This window comes from Sus scrofa, chromosome 7 (genome assembly GCF_054392235.1).
Source record: "Sus scrofa isolate SSC_HxYL_T2T_F1_AM1 chromosome 7, Sscrofa_HxYL_maternal_Yorkshire_Landrace_v2.0, whole genome shotgun sequence".
Taxonomy (NCBI): Eukaryota; Metazoa; Chordata; class Mammalia; order Artiodactyla; family Suidae; genus Sus; species Sus scrofa.
This window is the reverse complement of record NC_139389.1, coordinates 21,785,153-21,804,727: the sequence shown is the minus strand read 5'-3', so window position 1 is coordinate 21,804,727 and position 19,575 is coordinate 21,785,153. Positions and strand designations below refer to the sequence as shown.

The window sequence follows — 19,575 nt, the reverse complement described above, 5'->3', positions numbered from 1 at the left end:
TCCTTGTTAAATTGGTACTTTTGATATCTTGAGGGCAACAGTTAAGCAGTCTAATGGAATGGTAGTATTTTCAGGCTCTGCCTGAGTATTTAATTGCTTTACTGCCATACAAAAAGACCAAGGAGGTGTTCATAAACATAAGCAGAGTAGAGAGGCAATTCTGCTAAAGTGTTTCTGTGCCGCACTCTTAGCGATATTTTGAATGTAACTTAATCCTTTGTATAAGTACATTCTAGGGCATAAAATCCTATTACTGAATGCATTTTTTGAAATTATCTTGTATTCTATGGCATGAGAAGTAGGCGCAAATCCAATTATATAAAATTATGAGATACATAATTAAGATAACCTTTCCCCCCTTGTCTGACTCTTTCTCTTATTCTTTCTGATTGTTCTTCCTGTTTTCTCCTTACCCAAGTTTCTCTAAATAGTACATATATTCTTAGAGAAGCTTAAGTCCTATAAAACTCAATCTGAAACAGACCTCTTATATATATGATTGATGCAAACACTAGGTCCCTTATTGATTTTTATTATATAAAATATCAATATTTTTGTGATAATGTAGAACTAAATTGGTATAAGATATGTCAATCCCAATGAGTACAACCTTTTTTCAAATATTTGCCTATACTTTTCCATTGTCCTATCTTTTAACATGTCTTTTAACATAAAGGCATGCTTTAAAAATTGTTAAATCCTTTATCTTGACAGGAACCATGTGCTAACACAGGATGGAACAGAAAAATGAAAGTTCTTTCACTGGGTTTATCCTCCTGGGTTTCTCTGACAGGCCTCAACTGGAGCAGGTCCTCTTTGTGGCTCTTTTGATCTTCTACATTTTCACTTTGCTGGGAAACTCAACCATTATTGTATTGTCCCATGTGGACCCACAACTTCACACCCCTATGTACTTTTTCCTCTCCAACCTAAGCTTTGTGGACCTGTGTTATACTACCAGCATTGTTCCTCAGCTTCTGGTTAATCTCAGTGGATCAGACAAATTTATCTCCTTTGGTGGTTGTGTAGTTCAGCTGTACATCTCTTTGGGGTTGGGATGTACAGAATGTATTCTCCTAGGAGTTATGGCACTTGACCGCTATGCAGCTGTTTGCAAGCCCCTTCACTACACAGTAATCATGCACCCCCGTCTCTGTGCCCTGATGGCTTGTGCTTCATGGATCATTGGTTTTGCCAACTCCTTATTGGAGACAGTGCTCACCTTCCTTTTACCATTCTGTGGGAGAAATGAATTAGACCACTTCTTTTGTGAGGTCCCTCCTTTGCTCAAGCTTGCCTGTGTTGACACCTCTATGAATGAGTCTGAGCTCTTCTTTGTCAGTGTCATCATTCTTCTTGTACCTGTTGCATTAATCATGTTCTCCTACAGTCAGATTGTGAGGGCAGTCTTGAGAATAAGGTCCACTGTAGGACAGAGAAAAGCATTTGGGACCTGTGGATCCCACCTGACAGTGGTCTCCTTGTTCTATGGCACAGCCATCTATGCATATCTTCAGCCCAGCAACAACTACTCCCAGGATCAGGGCAAGTTCATATCTCTCTTCTACACCATCATTACCCCCATGATCAATCCCTTCATATATACGCTGCGCAACAAGGAAGTGAAGGGAGCAATGAGGAGGGTGCTTTGGAAGGACTCTGCCTCCAGATAATGTGGTGAGGAGGACAATTTAATGAAAGGACTTTGAATGTCAAAGCTCTTTGGATGTATGTGTCCTCCATGTTTCATCCAAAATATCCCTGGAAACTCTGAAGGGAATTTCTTTACTTCAATTCTTTTTCAAAAGTGTATGTTCAAAATCTAAGTTCATGGATTCATCCCAGTTTCAAGAGGTGCTGATTCAGTGTTCCTAGAACATTTGCCTAAATTTATTATTTTTTAAAAAGTAGACTGGTTTTTCCTATTTGCCCCCCATCCAGGAACATTGTTCCATTTCTACTTGCAAAAAGATATGTGAGTAAATAACATAAAGGCACAGCCAAAATAAGACCATAAACTACTGAAACACTGTTAAGAAATACTGACATTTTCTAACAAATGCTAGAAGGATATAATATATTCTTGATTTTTTTTTTTTTTGGCCATTCCTGCAGCATGTGGAAGTTCTCAAGCCAGGGATCAAACCCACAGTACAGTGACAATGCTGGATCCTTAACCCACTGTGCCATCAGAGAACTTCCTATTCTTGCCTTTTGATCATGACTCCATTACAAAGTACATGGGTTGAATGCATTAGAGCTTTTTCACAGAAGTAGGTGGGGAAACTATGGGAAAAATAAATTTTACTCTTAAAGGAAACTATATTAATCCTGATAAAGCCATTTACTACAGCTGTGGCAATGCCTGATCCTTTAATCCATTGTGCCATGCTGGGGATGGAACCCATGCTTCTTCAGGGGCCACTGCAGTCAGATTCTTAACCCAATGTGCCACATTGGGAACTCCTGGGAAGTCTTATTTTATCAGTCCTGGAAGTCTTGGAAGAATACATTCTGTCCTTTAAAGATATTCACCTTAGCTATTTAGCCTTATCTTCTATGCAGCCTCAAAATTTGGCAAGTGCCTTGATGAAGAAAACTAGGTGGTAGAGACAGGACACCTTTCCCTGGTGGTTTTTTTGTTTCCTAAGCACAATGGACCTAAAAAATGTTTTATTCTGTTTTTGAAGCTTTTGGTTTAGCTCTCTGGCTTCTCAGTTCACTGAATATGGAAATACTCACTGGAAACATCTGGCCATGTCTTTGAGGTCTCTTAAGTTCTTAGTGTGTCACTTCAGCCTTACATAACTATTGTGCTGTATCTTTTTCTCCTGGCTAAGGCCCTTTCTTTAGTCCAAGTCCAAGTTCACATCAGGGTTGTTAAATTCTCCACTGGGAGGTGGGGGGAATGCTGAGGCTATTGTCTCTGTGCAGAAGGGTCCTGTCCTCTCTGTAATCCTTGCCTACATCATCCTCATCACTTCCAAAGGTATCTAATGAGTAAGAAATGATTACTAAAAATTTAACTTTTTCAAGTACAGTTGCCCTATACAGAGAATATGCAGAATATTGGTTCTAGGATCCTCAGAGTACCGAAATCTGTGGATCATGAAATCTCTTAGAGAAAATGGCAGACTAAATAGATCCCTGCTTGGTTGAATCTGCAGTTTGGAAACTGTGACTAAGGGCTACTTGTATTGCAGTGGTTATTACTGGTCAGCTGTCATCTGCTACACCTTATCTGGAAGTGGATGTTGCAAAAGGGCACCTTGAACGAAATGATAAATTGAAATAGTGAATGGAAGCAATATTTATTTTCTGAAAAGTAAAAAGGTAACCATCTAGATAATTATAGATGGAACCTTTTTGTACTAAAAAAGATATGGTTAGCAATGCAGCTAGCTGTCATGAAAAAAATCCAAGGAATTGTTATTGAAATAATCATATCTTCTGTACTATACTCAGAATATAATCAGAAATCACTCAAAAATATTCATACAAGTAGACAAGAACTGTGTGAATGTTAATATTTTACTAATAAATTTTCACTTAAAGAAAAAGCCTTGCTCCTTTGTTGTTTCATTAGCAGAATGATAAATGAACAAACCTTCAAACTTTCCAATTTTAGAGGCAAAATATCTAAGAGGAAATTACTTACACAAACTTCCCATTGACTTTACCACTTATCCTTTTTCTTACATTGTTTTATAAATTGCCTTCAATATCTGCTATATTACAAATGTAATATCAAATATTTACAAATCTTGATGTCCTATATGAAAATATTTTTTTGTTTTTTACTAAATTTTGGATTTTTATACACTGCATACATACAAATACACACAGATATACTCAAAAACACACAAATTCATCAAGTAAGCATCTTTTTCAGTCAAAATATAGTTAGTTCATTGACAATATAGTACTCATTTTTGCAAGACATGTTTTTATAATATTTTCTTAGCTTCTTTGCTGAAAACTCCACCTTGTCCTTCCTTACTTTGTCCCGTCTTCCTGCTTGAGAAACAGTCATGGTGATGGTAAATGACTTAAGCTTAAGAACAAAGACCTAAAGGCATAAATGATTTAAGCTTAAGAACTGTTATGTGCCTAGAGGTCAGAGTAAGAGCTTAACCTTTTACCAGCTAAGTGGCTTTTAAAATAGTAAAAGAACTTATATAATAGTAAACAAACCCTATATCATCCACCCATAGCCACTCCTCACTTGATCGCATCTAAAGAGCACAATAAAAGCAGTGTGGTTTCTTGAGGCAGTGCTCTTGGTCCCTGAGACCTTGAGCTCCCCCTTCCCATTCCCACCTTTACTTAAGATAAATGTCTCTGTGTCTTGTTTTATGCTAACTTTTTTCCTTAAGTTCCACAGCAACTGTTCTTCAGCCCCATCCTGCTGAGCTGGTCTTGGCAACTCATGACTAAATTTTCCTCAAAAAAATCACTTGAAAATTATCACTATAATTTTAGCCTCAGGAACTGGCCACTAACCGTCTTCATGGAATGAAGAAGAGACCAGACACTCACTGTACAAATGATCTTTGATTGAGGTTTCCAAAGGAAAGTAAATAGTGTTCATTCTAGCTGGTTAAATATGACTAGTATAAAAACACTTTAAAACTATTAATTGAGGAGTTCCTATTGAGGCACAGTGGTAATGAACCCGATTAGGATCCATGAGGATATGGGTTCAATCCCTGGCCTCACTCAGTGGTTTATGAATCCAGCTTTGCCATGAGCTGTAGTGTAGGTTGCAGATGTAGCTCGGGTACAGCATTGCTGTGGCTGTAGTGTAGAAGAAAGGAACTTAGAATATTTAGATTATAAATCCAAATTTTGTGTGAAAGGAACAAAAGTATTTAATGTGATTACTTAGTGTCATAGTATTCTATTAATTTCTGTCTCATTTAAAACTTTAAAAAGTAAATATTGAAAGGACAACAAACATACAGTAAGTGTAAGTACTTCAAGTGTAAGTTTTGAGATTTTTCACAAATTGTATACATTATATAACTAGCACTCATTTAGGAATTAGAACATGACAGAACCCCATAATTTCCTTCCCCATTTTCTCCTCCCAATGGAGAAAAATAACTCCCCAGGGAAACAACAGTTCTGACTTCCAATACTGCACACTCACCTTTCCTGGTTTTGAATTTTAATAAATGGAATCATTAACTATGTCTCACTTTTTCACTCAAAAACATATTTGTAAGAATCACATTGTTGTATGTACTACACTTTTAAAATTCTCATAATTGTAGAATATTCCAATATAGATATACTGTATTTTAATTTTAGCTTATCATATTTAAGGTATATTCATTGCACTAGAAAGTATAGCTTCAAGGGGATAGGGTGTCTGTTTCACTAATACATCTTAAGTACATAGAACAGTGCCTTGTACACATTTAGTGTTTATAAGGATGTGTTGGATTAAGTTACAACTACTTTTTAGTCACTCAGAAGTCTCCCAGTGCACTAGAGTTTCACTCTGCAAACCCTGCACTAACTCTGTCTCAAGTCTGGTGTTCTCCTCACTAGTCTTCTTAGTGCCCCTTTGACTTCATTGTTTCTCAAAGTGTAAATCAGGGGATTCATCAGGGGAGTCACCAGAGTATAGAAGAGCGCAATGCTTTTATTTACATCCTGAGAGTAACTGGAGGGAGGCTGGAGGTACATGGAGATGAGTGTCCCGAAGAAAACAATCACTACCATTGAGTGAGAACCACAAGTTCCAAAAGCCTTGCGCCTCCCCTGGGCTGACTTTATCTTCAGGACTGCATGGGTAATATGGCCATAGGACACTAAGATAAGTGACAGGGGCACCACCAAGAAGAGGACACTGACAGCAAAGAGCTCAGCCTCATTGATGGAGGTGTTGGTGCAGGCCAGTTTCAGCATCGCTGGAACTTCACAGAAGAAATGGTCCACTTGGTTTTTGCCACAGAGAGGAAGAGTCATGGTCAGTGCTGTCTGTACTATAGAATTGCCAAACCCCGTGAGCCAAGCAGTTGCCACCAGCTGCGAGCAAAGCTGAGGATGCATGATCAGCATGTAGTGGAGTGGGCGGCACACAGCTGCATAGCGGTCATAGGCCATGACAGACAGGAGGACACATTCTACACCCCCAAGTCCCAAGGCAAGGAAGAGCTGGGTCACACAACCACCATAGGTGATGCTCTTGTCCTTTCCCTTAAAGTTGGCCACTGTCTGGGGGACAGTGCAAGTAGTCAAACACAGATCCATAAAAGAGAGATTGGAGAGGAAGAAATACATAGGGGTGTGGAGGTGAGAATCCACAAGTGACAGAAGTATAATGGTGCCATTGCCTAAGAAGCTCAAAAAGTAGATGATCAGGATGAGCACAGACAGAGCGGTTTCCAGCTGAGGCCGACTGGAGAAGCCCAGGAGAATGAATCCAGAGAAGGTGCTGTCATTAGCTCTTTCCATTGTTGTCTACGTGTTGAAATTAAGAGGACTCACACTTTTTTCTTGCATGTTTAATCTACCTCTTTTTTCTTAGAGTGGGTAACTAGAGTATGTATGGTTGGAAGTTTGAGATATTTTCACAGTTACTTCCTTGTAGGCAAGACAGAGGGTAATAAATAGCTACTGTATGTGAGTATCTTCCATGTTTCAGGCACTGGCCTAAGCATGTTCTATGCATTGTGTCACAACAATTCTGTGAGTTTTGCATCATTATGATTTCTGTTGAATAGAAAAGGAAACTGAGGGTTAAAGAGGTGTGGTAATTTTATCAGAGTGATGTACCTAATAAACTGCAGAGGTAGAATTCATGGACTTGGAGAATAGACTTGTGGTTGCCTGGAGGGAGGGGGAGGGAGTGGGGTTAATAGATGCAAACTACTGCTTTTGGAATGGATTAATAATGAGATCCTGCTGTGTAGCACTGAGAATTATGTCGAGATACTTACAAACGGAGCATGACAATGGGAGAAAAAAATATGTGTACATGTAACTGGGTCCTCATGATTTACAGTGGAAAAAAAATTGTGTTGGAGAAATAACAATTAAAAAAAAATTACCAGTGGGGCGAAAAAAAGAATTCAAAGTGACTCTAAATATGAGTTCTTAACTGTTAGAGATACTGTCTTTATTATTGTATGAACTGCAAAGGTAACTCAACTTTCTCCAAAAATGAAATCTGATTATTGTGAATATGTTGCAAATATGCACTGCCCCTATCTCTTTTTTTTTTTTTTTCCCTTGGGGATTGTATTATTTCAGACTGGCTCTCCTATTTTTGTTTTGTGTAGAGAAAAAAATTTTTTTAAATATGCATAGATAATAAATTTTGCTATTAACAATTTTATTCATATGGGAACAATACATTTCAGTGTGTAAAGCAATGGTATGGGAGCCTGTAATCCTTTCTATTGATTGGAAAACTTCTGTTAGAAATTATTTAAAATTCATTGTATCTAAACTTCATGTTCCTGGAGAACTGAACCTAAGGAGTCATCATTGTTACTTCTTTGAGTAAAAACTCAAAAGCATTAATTGATTTTTCCTTTTCTTTCATTTCACAAGTATTTTAAAATTATTTAATGTGATAGAGCAAATATTCTTTGTGTACAGATAAATACCGACCTCACATCAATCATTCTGTTTTGTATTAAAATCATCTGGCCTACCTAAAAAGACAAAAAAAGACCAAAAAAAATCATTGGTCTTATCTTAGAACTCTCTCTTTCTCTCTCATACACACACACGGACACCATGAGGCAAATTTAACAGTAAATAATAATACCTAAAGAAGAGAAATATAAAGGCACCATAGCCTAGAAAAGAGTCCAGTATATGTGGTAGATTCACAGAAAATTTTAGTTGGAAAAAACAAAATATGGGAGAAGTTTAAAAACTGTAAGAGGATATGGAAAGTGAATTGAAGAGTAAGAGAAATATAAATATACAAGAGGAAAACAAATGAAATCTTGAACAACAGTGAATATGTAGTCTTGACTATTTTAACTTTAGTTTTTTTAAAATGCTGGTTTTTATGGAAACTTGGACTGTATCTTTTGTAGACGTCACTGTTTTATGTACAGCTTTATTTATAATAGTAGGATCTGAAAATATATTAAATATACAACAGTTCAGGAACTTTGAAGTGACAATAATTTGTCTGTGTTGCTTTTTAAAATTTTTAATTTAATTTAATTTTTTCATTAAAGTATAATTGATTTACAATGATGTGCTAATTTCTGCTGTAGAGAAAAATAACCCAGTCATACATGTATATACATTCCTTTTCTTATATTATATTCCATTATGGTATATCTTAGTAGATTGGGTATAGTTCCCTGTGCTGTACAGTAGGACCTCATTGCTTATCCATTTAAAATGTAATAGTTTGCACCAACTAACCCTAAACTCCTTGTCCATCCTACTCCCTCCCCACCTTCCACCTTGATAACCACAAGTCTGTTCTCTATGTCTATGAGTCTGTTTGTATATAGGTTTATTTGTCCAGTATTGTAGATTCCACATATAAGTGATACCATGTGGTACTGATTCCACATATAAGTGATACCATGTGGTATCACTTTCTCTTTCTGACCTCATATAGTATGAGAATCTCTAGTTGCATCCATGTTGCTGTAAATGGCATTATTTTATTCTTTTTTATGGCTGAGTAGTATTCCATTGTGTAGAAGTACCACAACTTCCTAATCCATTCATCTGTTGATGGACATTTAGGTTGTTTTTATGTCTTGGCACTTGTGAATAGTGCTGCAATGAACATAGGGGTGCATGTATCTTTTTGAATTATAATTTTGTCAGGATATATGGCCAGGATTGGGATTGCTGTATCATATGGTAATTCTATATTTAGTTTTCTGAGGAATCGCCGTACTGTTTTCCACAGTGGTTGTACCAATTTACATTCCTACCAATAGCGTAGGAGAGTTACCTTTTCTCCACACCCTCTCCAGCATTTGTTATTTGTAAATTTATTAGTGTTGGCCATTCTGACCAGTGTGAGGTGGTGCCTCATTGTACTTTGATTTGCATTTCTCTGATAATTAGTGATGTTGACCATCCATATGTCTTCTTTGGAGAAATGTCTATTTAGGTCTGCTCATTTTTTAATTTTCAAAATTGTTTGTTTTTTAAACATCACTTTTTATTAGCAAAATCCATGACCAGGAAAGAGGATATTTTTCTAACTCTCAATTATTCCTCTTCTGTTGGATTCTTGGTACCCTTATTCCTTTTTTCCTAATTTGTTAAGTACCTGTTATGGTGACTTGGTGGTTGTTCTTACTGTGGTGCCAAAGTGTAAAAGTAGCTTGGAATAGGAAGTCCTAAAATGCAAAAGATGGGATCGGGATACATGGATAGTAAGAATCAATCTGCCACCACAGTCTTTGAGATTCTAAAGGCTGACTTCCCATCTTTACCTCCTGGCTCTTTCTACTTTAAAATAATAAAGATAATGTCATTAGGTATTAGTAAGAAATAAAAGAGGTAATGTCTTTAGTTCTTTACTGAAACCTGGTAGGTTTATGTTACAATGGATCTATTGTCCTATTTTGAGTAAGCTCTCCCCAGTCCTTGCACATTCTTTAGTGACAACATGGTTATTAACTCTTATACCTTCTAGATTTTGTTTTTACATCTTTAAAAATCTTTCTGCAGTTTTTTAAATTATTAAAGCATGTATATATATATATACTCATATTATCTTTATATATATATATATATATATATACTCATACCATCTTTTTCTCATACTATCATCCCATCATGTTCTATCCCAGAAACTGGATATAGTTTCCTGTGCTATACAGTAGGATACCTTCCAGATTTTCAAACCTTTTTTTCAAAATACCCAGAATGATAACAAAATGGTAAAACTGGCATTAGTCAGTGTAATTGTTTTATCAAATGTCGGTGCTTACCTTTGCTTCTTCCCTCTATCTTTGTGCTTTAAGAGTCACAGAGAAGCAGCCTCTCTGGTCCATCATGGTGCCCAGTGGAAGTCTCTGGCGATGTTTTTGAAAAGGCTGTTTCTCAGAGATCATGGAAATATCTCATAATTCAGTATGGAATATTATTTAAATGATTTTCTTTTTCTCAGTGTTACACAGAACATGAACTGAACTAAGAAATCATTAATTCTGACAAGGATATGTGAAACTCTTTGTAACTACAAAAGTAGAATTAAATTAACATGGGCATTTGATACAAATTTCAATGTGTTCTATTATTTTTCCTAGTCTGCTATAACAGAGTACTACAAACTAGAGATTTAAGACAACTGAAATTTATTGTCTGCAGTTCTGGAGGCTAGCAGTCCAAAACTAAGGTGCCCTAGCACCTCTGAAATCTGTAGGGGAGAATAAATTTTTGTACCTTTCTAGCTTCTGGTGGCAGTTTTAGGGGTTCCTTGGCTTGCAGCTTCAGCCCTTCGGTGACTTCCTTAGCAGCCACATGGCCATGCCCCTGCCTGTCTGTTCTGTTTTTCTTATAAGAATATCAGCTATGTTGGATTAGGCAACATGCTAGTGAGTCTTACCTCATCTTAACCTCATTACATCTACAGAGACCCTGTTTTCACATAAGGTCATATTAACAGGAATCTGGGTTGAGAATTTCAACCTATCATCAGGTGGGGGGTGGGCATGATCCACCCCAAGCAATAGTGAATGTAATCATGCTCGTCACCTTATAACAATGCCTTATCATAAATGCCTGGTATGCAGTGGAAAGCCTAAGATGCAGGTATTAGTTCTATCCTGTTCCAAGTTCATAAGTGAGGTACATCTTGATCACGACAATTGCTAAGTAGTATTGATAGTGTTCCTATTTCCCTTATTCTGAATGGTGTGTAGACAGCAGAAGTCTACAGCAATGGGGAAAAACTGATTCCCCTCATTGGCATGAATGTCCAGTGAAGGTCATTTCCCCATACACACTTCCGTTACACTTTACAGATTGAAAACATCAACACAGATCACATACGAATATGACCCAGCAGTTGAATTGGTTTGAACTGGAAGAGAAACTACTTACATTCTTTGATTTCTCTAGTGAAGTGGTGTTCAGCCAATCTGGAGTTCAGATTCCTCTTCCAGTCTAGAACATAACTCTTGGTAAATAGCAAACTCATGCATAGACACCGAATCTGCAGGTAGTACCACCACCTTTTTAGGAATAGGAACCATGTCCTCTGGCCCTAGGGACCCTTGAATTGGTGCTGGTCTAGGAATACAGTGTCTCCCTCAAGAGAAAATAACAAAGATGAAAGATATACAACTACTTCTGGAAGAAACAAGGTAGTCTTAAAAGACCGCTAAGGTTCTATGCAACTGGAAGACTGGCATTTTGATGGGAATGTTAATATCAGGTAGCTGAAATTACATGACTGCTTGTCCCTCATGAAAACTTGTTCATTCAATGATCATCACGTGATGTGTGGCCCTGGAACTGGGCAAAGGTGTTAGGGGATGAAGTAGATAGAAGGGAATCCTTAGAAAAAATACAGAGCACTGTATTTATGTATGTATGCATGTATGTATCATCTATCTATCTGTCTGTCTGTCTGTCTGTCTATCATCTTTTTAGGGGCACATGGGGCAGCATATGGAAGTTCCCATGCTAGGGATCAAATCAAAGCTATAGCCGCTGCCCTATACCACAGCAACAGCAATGCCAGATCTGAGCTGCGTCTGTGACGTACACCACAGCTCACAGCAGTGCCAGATCCTTAACCCACTGAGTGAGGCCAGGGATCAAATCTGTGTTTTCATGGATACTAGTCAGATTTTCTTTCTGCTGAGCCATGATGGGAATTCCCAGAGTCCTGTATTTAAACATGCTTTTAAAATGCCAGCCTTGAAAGTGGTTAGTTATCAAAGGCAAGGAAATTCAAAATTGCTACTCACTCAGGCTCTGTTAAAGGTAGAACTAATTCTTTTAAAAATTGCCATTAGGATAAGTTCTATCGTCCCCAGGAAGGATCTGCACTCATTTTATAGAGTGTTTCAATGTATAAGAGGGAGTATAAAGTAAAGTTGACAATTGATTCTATAGCTCAACAGATGTTGGACTCTGAATTCTACATTATCTGCCTGTGAATGAAAGGGCTAATGTTATATCTGAGGGATATTTTTATAAGCCACCAAAGTAAAAGTACATGCTTTAGGGACTGAGATACTTGAGGATGTATTTATTTTCAGTGGCCCCAAGAGTGTTCTGCCCTTTGTAACTCTCTAGCTTCAGTTCAAGTATCCAGATTTTGACTGCCTCTTGGGAGCAACCAAAGAGAGAGTCTCTGGAGAGGTGATATCAGCAGAGTCAACCTTTTCCTTCCAAGTTGATAAGGAGTGAACTTGTCGTTTATACTTACCTTCCAAATCCAAAATCTAGTACTTTTAAAAATTGGGATTGACGTTTAACATTATACATTAGTTTTAGGTATAGAACATAATGATCTGACACTTATATACATTGTAAAATTATCTCCATAATGTCTCGTAATATTCATCACCACATATAGACATAAATTTAACTTATTTCCCAGTATCTGTTGACCATAGCCTGAAAATATTGTTCATGCCTTTTCTATTAGAAAAGTAAAATGAGAATTAACTCCACCCACCCCTGACTCCACACTCTTGTAGGTTACCCCTTCCATTAATGTAATCTTTTTGGTAGGACACAACATATCCAAGTTATTTCTCATCTCATCAATGCTCCAAAGACTCTTACTTGTTACCTTATCCTACAATTCTAGTGACTGATTTCTATGAAATCTCTGATGCTTTTCCCATGATGCAATATAGATGAGCTAACAATCATCTTACTTGATGTAATTTGGCACTGATTATGTTCCCCTTCTTCAAGATATTATGCTATCCATATACTTCTTTCCGTTTTTCTATTGTTTCTTGGACTCCTTATTCTCACTTCTATCTCACTGAGCACAAATGTCAATGTTTAGATTTCCCAAAACTCCATCCTTGGCTCTCTTCTGTTCTCTCTCTGTACTGTTCCTTAGATACACTGCCATTTCCATGGCTCAAACTACCATCTATGCATAGGATAAACCTTCAATCCATAGCTACAATTTAGATCACCTTCTTTTTTCTAAATTTTATTTTCCCACTGTACAGCAAGGAGGTCAGGTTATCCTTATATGTATACATTTTTCCCCACCCTTTGTTCCATTGCAACATGAGTATCTAGACATAGTTCTCAATGCTACTCAGCAGGATCTCCTTGTAAATCTATTCTAAGTTGTGTCTGATAACCCCAAGCTCCTGATCCCTCCCACTCCCTCCCTCTCCCATCAGGCAGCCACAAGTCTATTTTCCAAGTCCATGATTTTCTTTTCTGTGGAGATGTTCATTTGTGCTGGATATTAGATTCCAGTTATAAGTGATATCATATGGTATTTGTCTTTGTCTTTCTGGCTCATTTCACTCAGTATGGGAGTCTCAGGTTCCATCCTTGTTGCTGCAAATGGCATTGTGTCATTCTTTTTTATGGCTGAGTAGTATTCCATTGTGTATATATACCACATCTTCCGAATCCAATCATCTGTTGATGGGCATTTGGGTTGTTTCCATGTCCTGGCTATTGTGAATAATGCTGAAATGAACATGTGGGTGCATGTGTCTCGTTTAAGTAGAGTTTTGTCCAGATATATGCCCAAGAGTGGGATTGTGCGGTCATATGGAAGTTCTATGTATAGATTTCTCAGGTATCTCCAAACTGTTCTCCATAGTGGCTGTACCAGTTTACATTCCCACCAACAGTGCAGGAGGGTTCTTTTTTCTCCACAGCCCCTCCAGCACTTGTTATTTGTGGATTTATTAATGATGGCCATTCTGACTGGTGTGAGGTGGTATCTCATGGTTGTTTTGATTTGCATTTCTCTTATAAGCTGTGATGTCGAGCATTTTTTCATGTGTTTGCTGGCCATCTGTATATCTTCCTTGGAGACCAGTCTATTCAGGTCTTTTGCCCATTTTTCCATTGAATGATTGGCTTTTTTGCTGTTGGGTTGTATAAGTTGCTTATATATTCTAGAGATTAAGCCCTTGTCCGTTGCATCATTTGAAATTATTTTCTCCCGTTCTGTAAGTTGTCTTTTTGTTTTCTTTTGGGTTTCCTTTGCTGTGCAAAAGCTTTTCAGTTTGATTAAGTCCTATTGGTTTATTTTTGCTCTTATTTCTATTGCTTTGGGAGACTGACCTGAGAAAATATTCATGATGTTGATGTCAGAGAGTGTTTTGCCTTTGTTTTCTTCTAGGAGTTTGATGGTGTCCTGTCGTATATTTAAGTCTTTCAGCCATTTGGAGTTTATTTTTGTGCATGGTGTGAGGGTGTGTTCTAGTTGCATTGCTTTGCATGCAGCTGTCCAGGTTTCCCAGCAATGCTTGCTGAATAGACTTTATTTTTCCGATTTTATGTTCTTGCCTCCCTTGTCAAAGATTAATTGACCATAGGTGTCAAGGTTAGATCACCCTCTTGAATTCCATACTAAAGGAAATGGATTCTGGGCTGTGTATATACATGGATTATTTGTGAACTCTAAAATTTCAGTGGTTTTACAATCTAACATAATCTCTGAAAACAGGTCTTGTCTTTGCATGTCAGATTTTGAGAATCTCAATACCAAATCCTTAGTAAGCTCAGTAACCCCCTGAATTAACCTTGATTCTTCCTTTTGTTTTGGTCTCAACAGTGAACCTAAGTTTTATTGATTATCTCTGGTATGTTTTTGAGAATACAGTCACTCTGCAGCATACATTTTCCATTTGTTATCAGTATATTAGTTAAGCTCATTTTACCCTTGCATTAAATTCATCTAAGAGATCTATCAACCAAACCAACTCTCAGATTTTGTAGTGCTACCTGAATTATTTTTCACAAACTATGCCAGCACATCACTATTTGCTTAGTTTTGGCTACCATTGTCTTATAAAAATCACACCATTAATATATTTATTAATTAATAATATTAACATATTATCAAAATATAATATATTGTATAATTAAATTATAAGCTAATTAATAATATTAACATAAAATAAAGTATCTTTATTCTACGAGGCCAGCATTCTAATCTGCATTCTACTACTCTAATGTGTTTTTTTAGCTGAAAGATAGTTTCCTAATTCCTGTACAACACATTGCGTTTCTCTTTCAAATCTTTGCTCAAGGATCAGATTTTTCATGACAACATAAAATCAAGACTTTCTGTCTTTTTTGATATCCTATAAAATTTCTTACCTAATTATTTTTTACTACTACTCAGTGGTCACAGTAATTATTTCTTGGCTGCCTATATTCCACATTAGAATGTGAACCCCCCAGGACATCACCTATTTCTTCTTCATCTCTCTAGCTACAGTGTTTATTCTGTGTCCTATGTATTCTAAGTGATCAAAGTTAGATAACTTATTGATATTAGATTAGTAGCTGAAATTTTTGAAATCTGAATTTAATTTCCATGTAAACTCTAATTGTGGTGGATTGATAAAAAAATAATCTTATTATTTCTGTATTTGTTGAAGGTATATATATATATATATATATTCTCTACAAGTGGATGTTGTTTTAAGAGGTTAGACTATGAATGAGAATTTGAGGAATCTTATCTATATCGAAAAATGAGAATTTTTTTTCCTGCTTAAACTTCTTTGTGCACTATTTTCTTCAGAAAAAAACAACAACACATAAAACTCTAAACACCATAGTCAAGGTCTTTCTTGATGTGCTGTTTCTGTATTTTTTTAACTTTACCATCCACCTCTTCCCTATGATGCTTCTTTCACTTTGCATGTTCCCATATAGTTTATTTCTTTTGTTTTGCAGCTAAAGCATTTCTTATTCTTTGAAACCTGTCTTCTTCTTCTAGGTAGGGTGAAAATGCCCTTTTATACCCCCTGAAGAAGTCAAAGCCTTTATAGTACTAAACAAGAAGGAATTAAAAGAAGCTATATAGGCACCCATCTCAAGATATAATTAAAAGAAATCCAAAGAAATAATAGAGAAAATATTAATAAAGAAAATATCACAATGAATTAGTTAAAAAGAGATTGGACTGGTTCTTCCTTAGGAAATGGATCTGATATGGCTTTTAAAGCCAAGCTACTAACATACTATAAGTACTGTCTAAACTTTTAAATTACCTAACTTTAAAGTTTGTTACTTTTACTTAGATTTTTAGCCCTTGAAATCTGGAATCCATCTGAGTTATTTTCTAATAGCACTTTCTTGGTCAATGTTATTTAACTCATAGACTTCATTTTTACATACTACTGTGATCTGTCAGAATTATGGAAAACTTACATGTGCTTTTTTAATGCTTCATTGTAGTTTGTAGGTATACATGTAGGATTCTTTTCTTGAGAAAGAAGGAATCAAATATTAGCAACTGAAGTTCCTCTTTAGGACAATTTTAAAAATTTACTACTGGAAGTGTTAATGCCCAATTTTTTTTTGCCACTCGATGTGACTGCTTGGATTAATCCGCTCTTGGGCATCTTTTCTATTTTTTTCACTGTTGGAGATGATCAACATCTGATCTGTTTTTTTTCTGATAAAGTAACCACTTATTTTGAATTACCTGTCTAAATAGAACTGTTTTATGTGTATATTTTATAAACAAGCATATACATGTCATTCTCATATACAGGAACATTCTTTTTCTTATAAAACCAAGTTAAAAAGTAAACATGTCCTAGTCCATCTCACTCCCTCCCCCTTCCCTCTTGATAGCCACAAATCTGTTCTCCATATCCATGAGTTTTCTTTTCTGTAGAAATATATGGTCATTTGTGCCATATATTAGATTCTTGATATGTGATATCATATAGTATTTGTTTTTCTCTTTCTGACTTACTTCACTTAGTATTAGAATCTCTAGTTCATCCATGTTGCTGCAAATGGCATCATTTTGTTCTTTTTATGGCTGAGTAGTACTCCATTGTGTAGAAGTACCACATCTTCTTAATCCATTAATCTGTCAATGGACATTTAGGTTGTTTCCATGTCTTGGCTATTGTGAATAGTGCTGCAGTGAACATAGGGGTGCAAGTAGCTTTTCCAATGAAAACTTTGTCCGGATATATGCCCAGGATTGGGATTGCTGTATCATATGGTAGTTCTATATTTAGTTTTCTGAGGAATCTCCATACTGTTTTCCACAGTGGTTGTACCAATTTACATTCCCACTAACAGGGTAAGAGGGTTCTCTTTTCTCCACACCCTCACCAGCATTTGTTATTTGTAGACTTATTAGTGATAGCCATTCTGACCAGTGTGAGGTGGTGCCTCATTGTAGTTTTGATTTGCGTTTCTCTGATAGTGATGTTGAGCATTTGTTCATGTGCCTGTTAGCCATCTGTATGTCTTCTTTGAAGAAATTTCTCTTCTGCCTATTTTTCAATTGGGTTTTTTTTTTTTTTTTGCTATTGAGTTGTATGAGTTGCTTGCATATTTTAGAGATTAAGCCCTTTTCTGTTGCATTGTTTCCAACAATTTTGTCCCATTCCATAGGCTGTCTTTTTTTGTGGTTTCCTTTGCTGTGCAAAAGCTTGTAAATTTGATTATTCACTTGGCTGTACAGCAGAAATTGACAGAACATTGTAAATCAACTATAATGAAAAGCAAAAAAATAAAAAATAAAATTACAATGTGAAAAAATAAAAACTAAACATATCATTCTTACTAGGAGCAAACCCATAAATGTTGGGAGCATAAAAATGTTGTTACTTTCTGCATTAAGTAACCTTGTTCTGGTAGTGTTAGACAATAAAATGAAACAGGAATAGAAAGCAAGAGCTTATACAAATAAGAGTTTCTTGGAAAAGGAGGAGCAAAATATTGTTATTTGCACCAAATGTGGTTATGCAATTAAAAATTAGAGCTGTAAATGTTTTTTCCCAAAACAATTTGTTTAATAAGCTTATGGATTAAAAAGTTGTTGTTCAGAATCAATCATTTAAACACATCAAAGTATCATCTTGTGGAAAATATGGTGGGGTAGAAATCTGAATTATAATACTACAAACAAAGTAGCACCTGACATACGTAGGAAATTTATAAAAGTAGTTAACATAATGGAAATTACATAAGATGGCATCTGCATTCTCTTGCCTACTAATAAATGTATTGTTTCATTTATTATAAATTTCACCTTTTTTTCTCATTGATTAAAAAAAACTTTCAATGCATGTAAGAAAACAGTTTTTTCCTCTTGGACTTCAGCTCCTAAAGGGACAGGATATTTCATTACTCTTATACTCTTTAATGGCATTAAATGAAAACATCTGGGCAAAGTTTCAAGGCATATATTAAAGCTCAGAAGATTCAAAATAAAGCTCTAATTATGTGATATTTGGAAAATAAACGTTATGAAAAACCTCAGTTAATAAGGCTGAAATGGCTCAACATTTAAAAAAATGTAGCTGCACTTTGTATTTAATCTTTCTATAGGTTGGATGTGTAAAGTGACTAGGGGAAAAATAATACTATATAATCATAATAAAAATTGACTTGTTATTTATACAACCATATACATACATTCATATATACATGTACAATATTTTCTAAATGTTGGCTCTTTGTTTACAAAACATATTCTTTTAAAAAATAAATTTAATTGGAGTATAGTTGACTTACAGCATTGTGTTTGTAAGTAAGGTGTACCATAAAGTAAATCAGTTGTATGTATATATATACACATGTATATATATCTCCACTCCTTTTCAGATTCTTTTCCCATATAGGTTATTACACAGTATTAAATAGTTTTCCCTGTGCTATACAGTAGGTCCCTGTTACCTGTCTATTTTATGTATAGTAGTGTGTATATGTCAATCCCACCCCCTAATTTATCTCTCCCCCTCATGTTTTGGTAACCATAAATTTGGTTTCAAAATCTTTGAACCTGGAGTTCCCGTCGTGGTGCAGTGGTTAACGAATCCGACTCGGAACCATGAGGTTGTGGGGTTTGATCCCTGCCCTTGCTCAGTGGGTTAACGATCCGGCATTGCCGTGAGCTGTGGTGTAGGTCGCAGACGTGGCTCGGATCCCGTGTTGCTGTGACTCTGGTGTAGGCTGGCAGCTACAGCTCCGATTAGACCCCTAGCCTGGGAACCTCCATATTACGCAGGAGCGGCCCAAGAAATGGCAAAAAGACAAAAAAAAAAAAATCTTTGAACCTGTTTTTGTTTTGTAATTCTTTTGTATCATTTTTATTAGATTCCACATATTAGTGACCTCATATAATATTTGTTTTTGTCTGACTTATTTCACTTAGTATGATAATTTCTATGTTCATCCATGTAGCTACAAATGACATTATTGTATTCTTTTATGGCAAAGTAATATTCCACTGTATATATGTACCACTTCTTTATCCAGTCCTCTTTTAACGGACATTTAGATTGCTTTCATGTCTTGGCTATTGTAAATTGTGCTGTAGTGAACACTGGGATCCATGTATCTGTTTTTTGTTTTATTTTTTCATAGTTGCCTACTTTATTTCAAGTTGATGAATTTAAGTGTCTCAACGTA

The 19,575-nt window shown here is 36.1% G+C and overlaps 2 protein-coding genes across 2 annotated transcripts; one reads left to right on the top strand and one right to left on the bottom strand.

Annotated features, from left to right (window-relative positions):
- Positions 1–713: 713 nt before the first annotated feature.
- On the top strand, positions 714–1,673 carry LOC100156953 (olfactory receptor 2B8-like). The gene has a single exon (XM_003482136.3). The coding sequence runs from the start codon at positions 735–737 to the stop codon at positions 1,671–1,673; it is 939 nt and encodes a 312-aa protein (XP_003482184.2). The 5' UTR covers positions 714–734.
- Positions 1,674–3,294: 1,621 nt separating this feature from the next.
- Positions 3,295–7,861, bottom strand: LOC100157348 (olfactory receptor 2B8-like). Its single transcript, XM_084967733.1, has one exon. The coding sequence runs from the start codon at positions 6,463–6,465 to the stop codon at positions 5,521–5,523; it is 945 nt and encodes a 314-aa protein (XP_084823859.1). The 5' UTR covers positions 6,466–7,861; the 3' UTR covers positions 3,295–5,520.
- Between the last annotated feature and the right edge of the window lie 11,714 nt (positions 7,862–19,575).

What these genes read in the sequence shown, in the direction of transcription:
- LOC100156953 (XM_003482136.3), top strand. Translation starts at nt 735, where the DNA reads ATGGAACAGAAAAATGAAAGTTCTTTCACTGGGTTTATCCTCCTGGGT.
- LOC100157348 (XM_084967733.1), bottom strand. Translation starts at nt 6,465, where the DNA reads ATGGAAAGAGCTAATGACAGCACCTTCTCTGGATTCATTCTCCTGGGC.